Source organism: Paramacrobiotus metropolitanus, unplaced genomic scaffold, assembly GCF_019649055.1.
Source record: "Paramacrobiotus metropolitanus isolate TYO unplaced genomic scaffold, Prichtersi_v1.0 Parri_scaffold0000001, whole genome shotgun sequence".
In the NCBI taxonomy this organism is placed as follows: Eukaryota; Metazoa; Tardigrada; class Eutardigrada; order Parachela; family Macrobiotidae; genus Paramacrobiotus; species Paramacrobiotus metropolitanus.
This window is the reverse complement of record NW_026570221.1, coordinates 1,255,583-1,265,431: the sequence shown is the minus strand read 5'-3', so window position 1 is coordinate 1,265,431 and position 9,849 is coordinate 1,255,583. Positions and strand designations below refer to the sequence as shown.

The window sequence follows — 9,849 nt, the reverse complement described above, 5'->3', positions numbered from 1 at the left end:
TGTTTGAAGAAAATCGCTTCGGAAGCGAGTTCGTCGATGAATCCCGACGCCTGGATATCGCAAAACACCGCGCTTCAGTTAATGGAAATAACTGCTAATAGTCACTTGATAAGTTTACAGAATCACCTTGTCAGCCATCCATACGAAGACACCTGTCCGACCAGTCAGCAACACAACCAATCCACCGGCGTACATGTTCATTTCCATGACGCTTCTGTCGGGAGTAGGGTCACGCGCATTGGCTACAGCAAACAACGCCCACACAACGCCGTTAACGTACACGATCAGCCAAAATAAGGATGTGTCTTCTTGCACTCGCTTAATAATCAGGCGCAGTTTAATAAAGTCATTAAAAGTGGTTTCTTTCTCTTTACTTTCTTGGCAAAGGGAGTAGCCGCTGCGCAGATTTTTTAAACACAACCCTGTCGCAAATGCCAGTAGGATTATCAAGGCTTCAGTTAGTACAAAACTGCAATCATTCCAACACGCGAACACGAAAACGACACAGCTAAATGCATGTACCGTAGGTAAGGACAAGTTGGCCGCATGAAAAATTGGACTGTCTTCGATATAAATTGTACTGCGACATTCTTGACGGACGCCGTAACCCAGCTGCAGAACCGTCCACAAGTAGTACGCTAACAATGATAATGCGCAGATGACCAACGGTTTTCGGTCAGTGCGAGTAAGATATCGGCTCGCGAGAACTTGATGGTCAACCAGAACAGATCCGATATGTCGGAAAGCGAGGCAAATACCAAACGATGTTAGGGGTATCCAAAATCCGGGTAAGACACTCCATGCGGTTATAAGAACTTCGCTGGGCTGTTGGGGAGAAGGTTTGTTAACGATTAACGATATCTTCAACACACAGAAGCATAATGTGGCCAGGAGGGAAATTACGGCGCAAGTACTAAGAATGAATATCGCAACATCTTTCGAGGTTAGTGTGCAGTGTCTTCGGTGTCTTCCCAAAGAAACGTATACTGAAGAACGGAGTACTATCAGCCAGAAGGAAAAAATCCGTTGCAGTATCGCACAAGGCGCATCGTTCTCGGTAACCGCCGCGTCGACAGGGTCGTTTGGCATAGTTGCCAGCACAGTGGCCAGAAAGAGGACAAAGTACTTATAATCAAAAATGCCGAATATAGAGCATTAAGTTAAGTATTTGTGTTAGCGAAATCATTGTATCGGAGGCACGGTGGATGCTGTATGAGGTGACCGTGTTTTTGATCTGCCACAAAAGTTTACTTTTGCAGGTTTTCTGCTGCTTTTGTATTATTCTCAGGTGATCCGTATTCGGAGCGACAGTTTTACGTTTTCGTATTCCATTGAATTCGACTGTACTTGTGCAGCAGTTACCCATACAAACATTTGAACAACTGCCATGTGTCATATAATACGGTCGTCAGTTTATCCGTTCTCGACGCGGTTAAAACAACCGCAAAAGCGCAGCTGAATAAAGTGCAGATAGGGAAAACGATAGTTCCATTTGTTATATACAGCTTCCTTTTTACGTACCACCACCTGCAATCTGGACTCACACATCAGATACATTTTCACAACATGGTTGAATGTTTTAAAGTTTGACTGCTTCCATTATCTTGTATTGTGTGTAAGTCGCAAAAAACAGTAATTACACCGGAAACCGTTAGGAATTGTCCTTCAAAGGTACAGTAGGCTTTGAGTTACTGGACATGGGTACTAAGATTTTTTGGACTGCATGCCAGTGGTCCAGCAGCAGCGGACTGGTTTGGTTCATCCCATATCAAGAGTAAATAGGTCAAGAATGCTGCAAGCACCTATTAGCAAAACTTGTATAAGTGCCAGTATATAAAAATCGTGAAAGTAAACGCCAAAAATATTACACCAAGGGCTGTTGAGACTTACACCGGTGACGAAATTGCGATCGATATTCACCAAGCCACCAACGGAAAATCCGACATGGTTGTTGTCCAATAAAGTAACACGAACGAAGTCGGTCTTGGTTTCTTGATAACCGGGATCGCTGATTATCCGATCGGTCATTTCATCTGTTACAGCTCCTGCCTGATAGGGTACGCAGACAGCATATAAGGCACCACAACAACACTGCACATAATGTTACTATTGCTCGGGTGCATTTGCGGCAACCTTTCTAAATAAACAGTTTAGACGTTTTACCTTGTCATTCATCCAAACAAATATTGCAGTTTTACCAACCAATCTCAATAACAGATTTCCGGCAAACAAATTGGATTCTAAGATTTTCCTGGTGGGCGCCGGATCCCACATGTTCGCTACAGCAAACAGCGCCCAGACGAGACGAGACCATCCAGGTAAAGGAGTAACCAGAGTAAGCCGGTGTCTTTCTGCAGCCGTTGAATATTACTACATAGATTGCTGTAATCTTGGAAAACAATTTCCCGGTCTTCTTTTCTTTTGACGTCGGAATACAACTTACGCAGGTTCTTGAAACAAAGACCAAAGACAGCAGCTACGAAGGTTAATAAGCATTCTGTCAAAGTGTTGCAACAATCAACCCAGCGACCGGCTACATACAAAACGCAACTCAAAATATGCACAACGGACCGATTCAGGGCCAGATACTGAAAAAGCGGGCTGCTTTCGATATAAACCGTTCGTCGGCATTCTTGGTAAACCGTGTAAATAAACAGGCATAAAGAATAGATACAGAGCATAGTTAGAATGCATGCAAATCCTGTCAAATGCGCCCGATTTTTCCGGTTAAGATACTTGCAGTTAAGTAGTGTGTAAGGGCTGTTATCACCAAAAATATGACCGATATGACGGAGACTTCTGGAAATACCGAGCGGCATGAAAGGAACCCAGATACCTGGTAAAGTGCTGGACACCAGTCGTAACAAATCACTTGGATGTTGGGGTGCTTCCTTGTTTCCGATAAGCGATACTTTCAGGATGCAGAAACATAACATACCGATAAATGAAATGACAGCTATTGAATTCCCAAAAATGGTCCGGTGCCTAGGGCGGCAGAAGGTAGAACGATCATAAGGAACATTTTTATATGGGAGATATATGAATAAACAAAGCACATTTAACCAGGATGTGATTATTTTTTGGACGGCCGTGCCAGATTTTACCATCGAACCACGCCTGGCTTTTAGCCAAAGTTTCCACATTTTAGACCAATACTTTATGGAAAACCCATCTTTACAGTACGATAATAATTATAATAAAATCGCCAAGTGCACTGTTAAGCGGCTTATGAAGTTTTTTACAGTTTTATCAGTAAACGCTGAGCATCGTAGGTGCTAGCTGGAGTTTGATGATGCTTGATGCTATACGCTGTTAAACTGCATGTTGCCCAAAGGTTCATCATTTACACAAGTGTTCGTAAAGTAAACAAGGAACGACGCGTTTTAGGACTAAAATTTATCCCATACGGTATTATACGAGTCTTGACCTTTGCAAACACGAGTGTCTTGTTTATTGCTGTTACAGTTATCCACATGAAGATATCGGATATCGAACACAAACGCCGACATATTGCCATGCAGTTACGGAAATGACGGAACTGCCATTCACTTGATGGTCATCTTGTTTTTAAGTCTATGCGATTACGCGGGTACCACGTTTAGACAACCAAGGCGAACGAGCCGAAGAACGTTCCAACGATAGTTTACCCATTTTGCAGTTTGTATCTGTGCACAGCGATACAAATTTCAAAATTGCTGTATTTATCGGGCAAAGCACATGTCTGTCGTTCAAGTAGTTCAACTTCGATGAGCTCTGACAATCGAACTACTGGGATTTGGTCATACGGGCACGTTGTGCATCAGCTATGGCGGCAACATTTCAACAGCGCAGCACAAGTAGTAAAACCAAAATGAATAAAGTTGTGCGAATGGGAACACACTGTCAGTTGAAGTGGATATTTAAACCGTTTGACACTGCCACAGTGTGATTACCGTAATACAGAGTTACAGTAGATCCTAAATTGCGCTTTTTACATAATTATACAGCAGCAATTTGCGTGCCGGAATAACGGTACTCGCCGTAAAATATATATTTCGCTGTTCTCCACGATGTTGCCACTACGAAGTACGTACTAGACCTAGTAGTCAATGGTTCACAACACTTACATAATAGTGGTTAGCAAAATTAGCCAAAACCTGATCGCTAGTATAGTAAAGCTGTTCTAAAAAAAGCGGTCTTGCTATGCTAGAAATTCGCATATTTAAACCGTCAGCCGTAGGCACGCAGTATCAGACATACGAGCACCAGTACCGAAAGCTGTAGAAGGACTGTTTTCTACAGAGTAAACGAATTTGAACCGTGATATACATCCTTTTGGCAAAAAAGCGTGCAACTGCACTCACAACAAACTAATATCCGTTTTGATTGTTTTTTAATCAGTTGACTCAAGAAGTCTTATAACAACTTATACCTGGAGGCACTTTTTAACGAGCTTTTTACTTGAAAAGCTCGTTCACAAAAGTCGTCTAAGTAGAGTATACAAAATAAATGACAGAGCATAGCTCAGTTCCTTAGATATCATTCAGAAGCGTCTTCAAAAAACTGGTGTAAGCAGAGGTGCATATAATAAGTGAAATTTGGAAAGTCCAGGATTTTATTTTCGATTATTAAGTACCGATATTAAGGGTTATACTCCTACCGTGAATATGCCTCGCTGTGTTTATATGGTCGCGGCCCTTTTGGTCGTACTCGCAGTCGCAAATACCGTGCTTTCGGCAAAAGGTAGGCGCAAGTTTGACCTTAAGGGGCTGCGTGCAAAAAGCAAAAGTGTTATTTTATAGAAAAAAAGTCAGGCATTTGCCCTGCGCCCAAATGCGAGATGGATCCTAACAGCCCAAACGTTAACTGTGCTAGATCTTGGGGATGTTGCACAATCGGTGGTTCCAGTTTCTGCACAAAACGTAAGTGATTCTTTTATTGTGTATGCTACATATAAAGCCTGAATACGATATAATCCTAATAATCTTTATGATATTTTTTTTCTTGATAGAACCTTGCATGAACACACAATTCTGCAAGAGCGACGACGACTGCAGTGGACGTTTAGTCAAGTGTTGTCCCACGGAAAACAAGGACAAGAAAGTGTGTGTCCAAAGCGTTCTCGTGCATTAATTGATCTGTTTCAGTTGCCAGTGATGGATATAATTTACACTACAACCTGGTTGGTCATTTTGGCAGCGCATGTTGTTGCTTAACATGTTATAACCTATCTCATGCATGCATGTTGTTGCTTAACATGCCCAACCTATCTCTTATTACCTTCTTGTTGGATTTTATCGGATCTGTGTTAAACTGAACATCATGCAAGCCCTTGTAACGATTTATGAGGTATCTGTACAACAATAATTTCGACCACCGTTGCAGGAAGAATAAATCAGGTTAACGTATCACGAAACCGAGTTCTTCCGGTAAAACTTAATTTTGGGTTGTTATTCCTTAGCGCGCGCGTTTGCGCCGAATTCGTTGGTGGTAAATGACATTTTTTCTTGGCGATTAACTTAATGTGGCAAGCTGTGTGATATCCGTTTCCTGTTGGGTGAACTCGATATCGGACCGAACGATTGTCGATAGATTAACTGCCCGGCTATCGGATGTTGTCATCGCTGTGGAATCCGGCTTCGGCTTCGTCCTTGAAGGTCGTATGAAATCGAACGTGAAGACGGCCAGCAGTGTACCGAGAATGGGTCCCACCCAGTAAATCTGCAACAATCAGCCAAAAAAAACCATTTACATTACAGTGACGTTCATATATAAAAGCCAGACGTTGCACGAGTACGGCGGATTTACATAGTGATGACTCCAGCAGTCCTGGAAGAGCGCTAACGAGGAAGCCCGAATTGGATTGAGAAAGCCGCCCGTCCCCAGGCGCTACAAATGACCAGCATTATTAATCAAAACCACAGTATTTTCTCAGCCCATTTACACATAGGATTTAGATGGATTATTGTGGATAAATGACATTACGTCAAAAACGGCCAGCTGATTTGTGTCGGTTGTTAGTGACATTTTTGAGTGATTGACGTACTAATCCAGGAAACATTACTCCATGAAAGCGTTTTATATACAGATTCTACGGAGATATCGATGTACAACTCTGCGCACAGAAACGGTTTACTGCCTCTCGTAAGACTTTCTTCTATATAGCCTGGATCACGCAAAGGTCATGGGTGTTAAAAGGCTAGTGCGGACGGTGTCGTGCAATTGACCGCTTTCTTAAAGAATGCGGCATTTTGACATTTATTGTCCACGCAAAGATTACGTGGAGGCCTACTCGCACTGCAATCAAGTAGCGATAACAATAAAAACTTAGCGGGTGTGAGCATTAGGCCCGGTTAGCCGGGCGCTGTGTGATGTGGCTATTCAATAACCATTACGTGAAATCGAATTACGTCCTCCAACCAAGCATGAATAGAGCGACGAAATTGCCGTGCGCGCCAGTACAGTACAGTACGGATGAGAAACTCGTGAACGGAAGTCGCCTGCCACATAACTTTTCTGTTGGACAAGTATTATCTAGCTGGTGTAATACACTAGTGTAATATTGCTGACAATTTGGCATTTTTGTCTCAAAGTGGTAAAATTCTTGGGACGTACGTAATACAATGACACATATAATCAATTCGCGGTATTAATTATTGCTATTTAAGTTTTCCAAAATAAGAGCAGTGAATGTACAGAAAATACAGTAGCTAAAGCCCAGGAATCGTAACATTCAGTGTAGAAGTACAGGAAATACAAAATTCCACGAAAAAAATTGTGGATAGCGTCCATTAAACAATACTACAGATACTACGAGTAGAATTGGTCTAGTAATTTTTTTAAATACTCAACAAAATGTCGTTTGCTTCCAGTCTAACCTGAAATGAAAATCATTCGAAATAGGACTACGGGATGTGCGGCATTGCATGCTTTGCAGATTACTTATGAGTGTTTGGCTTGGTACAAATGAAAATATAACTGTTTTTATTTTTACGAGTTTTTATTAGAGTTGGCCAGAAAATTGTCACATAATTATCGAATTCGTCCTGCGTTGCGTAAGTGTTAAGCCTGTGTTTGACAGGAGAATGATAGTTTAGAAATAGAATTGGAAATTAGTTGCAAATTGGACGACAGGAAGTGAATACAAGTGATCTTGTTAGTGCACAGGAGTTATGTTCCCATACAAATTGATGAGGACTCTTGAGCACGCAGCCTATACAGTGCTCGCCGATCAATGGCAATCAATGCTATCATGTTCCATACAATTTGAAATCCTTTGCATTTCCGGCAGCCATTCAACCGATCTGACATAATGTTTTCGTACTACTTCCAGAAAGAATAAATTAATTTACAGATGCCGAATTTAAGCCGGAAAAACTCCAGAGTATAAATGAGCGTAATTTGTCCTTTACAACTAAACGCCTGCAATAACATGCGCTTGTTTTTGATATTTTTAAGAACCTCAGGCCACAATAATGAAAATAATAACGTTGTTGTATAAAAAAATTAAAAAAGCTCGCGTTTTTGTGTTCTCTGTAATTATTACGAGGTACATACTGGCAAAGAAAAGTTCCAGTTTAGTGATTATAGATGCGCCGACATACCGCTAGTGAAGACGCTGTGCCAACAGTTAAACCGGTCATCAGAGGAAAGAGCGGATCATAGTCTGTTGATTTTTCCAGCTGGGCTGCCATGACCAGAATTACCACAAGGGATCCGAAAAACTCGTAACCGAAACCTATTAAAAAACTCCCATTAACATACCGGTAATGAAAAAAGTATAAGTAGAACCAATGAGGAAATGGGATGCCATATGAACTGCACCTTTGGCAGGATTAACGTGCAATTCCGGAAGTATCACAGATGTTGAATTACTCGCTAGTCCTAGGCTGATCACCGTAGCGCCTGATATAGTTCCTGCAAGGAAAGATAAAATTCTAATTTTTTTAGTTCAAAATACGCTATCGTTCAAAACCAGCTTAAACAGTTTAAAAATTAAATTGATAAGAATTACGGCGACTTTGCAAACTGCTGCAACTTTACGTACGGGATAATATATACACATCTGACGCATAATATATATACTCTGTGTACATCAGTTTCATAAGTACTTTGTCTATACCTTAAGGCAATTTTGTGGAAGATTTGTTGTACTAAGTAGTGAAATTTAATTAGTGCTTTGTCCTCTTAATAAAAAACGTTTGGCTAACAAAGCCTACCTATTGTTTGCGCTAGAATGAGTGAACAGCAGCGGAAGGGTGTTACGGAGCGTAACAGGAGAGCGGCAAAACTTATCACCGGATTAAAATATGAGCTAGTGGCTTTGAAGGAATAGCTGAGGATAGCGACTGTGCATCCATAACTGACAGGTCCAATATATGGATCAGAATGACTGGAGAAGACAATCAGAATCAAAGAACCGATAAATTCCGCTCGAACGGACTTCCAAAACATTGGCTGGCGTATTTCCTGCCGCGGCGTCCAGTTCGGTGATTTTGCATATTGCTCCAGCACTAAACGGACCAATAATACGTTACGCAACATGTTAACCACGACATTAACATTACACGCACTTATCATTCAGCATAAATACAATAAATTATTTATGTATTCTAAGCTATGTACATACTACTCTATAGTCTATACATAGCAAATTCGACTAAATTTATTACTTATGATTGGCTAGCCGATCGGCCCGATTAATAGAGTAAAATATCTAGTACTAGTAAATAAACGCACAACTTACTCATCATTTGTGACCTTTTTGTATATAAAACAAGAGACGGTTGGCTGACCAAACGCAGGAAACACGTCCGGATACATTCAGCAGGTGTTGCCTAATTTCCTAATCGTTTAATTACGTTTACCTTGTTGTAACCTTTCGCGCATATCTTTCCGGTCCATGTTGCAGAATCTGTTGCATGCGCAACCAGCATCAACAGTATTTCCCCGGAACAGGACAAATTTCATGGATAAAGATCAAATAATGACATAGCTGCCGGCATGGCGCATCCAGCAAGTTGTGCGCCACACAAGAACAAGGCCCTTGTCCATAAGTACAAGATAAACACCATACAACTGACGCGGGAAAGCGATATGTCAATCCGGCCTAACACTGAGACGTTTGCACAAACTTTTATCCCGCGCGCCAGCACAACAAAGACCCGTCTAGATATTCCCGAGCTCAATTTTGACCAGAGCTCATATTTGCACAACCCGGCAAATTCTGCCGGTGTATATTACGCCACACAGACGCGCGCGCGGCTATTCCGTAGTACGCGCGGCATTTCACTAGGGAAATGAAACGAATGGGCGAATCACTTATCGATTATTTCCACTAATACATCATACTTCCTTCAAGATTTGTTGGCTGCCTTTACATACACACACGAAATGATCCGATCCCATCAGCTGTACGAGCATAGTGCGGACGGCGTTAAGCCCGCGTTTTGCGCGCTCTGTCTTGTGTGCTTTGACACTCGACAATTAAGTGCTTGGCCGCGCTGTGCACTATTTGCATGGGTAATTTGGCGGAGGGGGCCGGGTCGTATGAAACGTCCCAGTCGTCGCTGTTTGCCGGATATGCTGCTCGTTAATCCTGGGGATGGGATAATTAGGTATGATGATTTAATCTCAGCTGCTGGATCATCACATTTCCTTAATGGAGACTCCTTCTTTGATTTCCATTTCCCGGCTGGCTTTTCATTAAGCAACGTGACCGGCACAATCCAAACTTCGATTACCAATAGCATTGCCAAGGACAATGCTTCGTACTCCCACAGAAAACACCCATAGTATATATAAATAGCAACATTAAACAACGGTTGCAGTAATGAACATGTAAAGGCCATCAAGTTTACTATGCTTCTA

General features: G+C 41.8%; 1 protein-coding gene and 1 long non-coding RNA gene across 2 annotated transcripts; one reads left to right on the top strand and one right to left on the bottom strand.

The window, feature by feature from the left end:
- Positions 1-4,477: 4,477 nt before the first annotated feature.
- Positions 4,478-5,388, top strand: LOC129596524 (uncharacterized). Its single transcript, XR_008691449.1, has 3 exons — positions 4,478-4,722; positions 4,782-4,901; positions 4,991-5,388. It is a non-coding gene; the product is annotated as an uncharacterized LOC129596524 (long non-coding RNA).
- LOC129596442 (aquaporin-6-like) lies at positions 5,094-9,360 on the bottom strand. The gene is made up of 6 exons (XM_055493751.1): positions 8,847-9,360; positions 8,199-8,492; positions 7,804-7,896; positions 7,584-7,717; positions 5,788-5,868; positions 5,094-5,700 (listed from the first exon to the last, which is right to left on the bottom strand). Exons 1-6 carry the CDS (start codon positions 8,947-8,949, stop codon positions 5,494-5,496), a joined length of 912 nt encoding a protein of 303 aa, XP_055349726.1. The 5' UTR covers positions 8,950-9,360; the 3' UTR covers positions 5,094-5,493.
- Between the last annotated feature and the right edge of the window lie 489 nt (positions 9,361-9,849).

What these genes read in the sequence shown, in the direction of transcription:
- LOC129596442 (XM_055493751.1), bottom strand. Translation starts at nt 8,949, where the DNA reads ATGAAATTTGTCCTGTTCCGGGGAAATACTGTTGATGCTGGTTGCGCA. An exon ending in GCGCGAAAGGTTACAACAAG is followed by an intron (nt 8,493 to 8,846) that starts GTAAACGTAATT and finishes TGGTCCGTTTAG; the next exon opens with TGCTGGAGCAATATGCAAAA. An exon ending in GCACGTTAATCCTGCCAAAG is followed by an intron (nt 7,718 to 7,803) that starts GTGCAGTTCATA and finishes GTTTTTTAATAG; the next exon opens with GTTTCGGTTACGAGTTTTTC.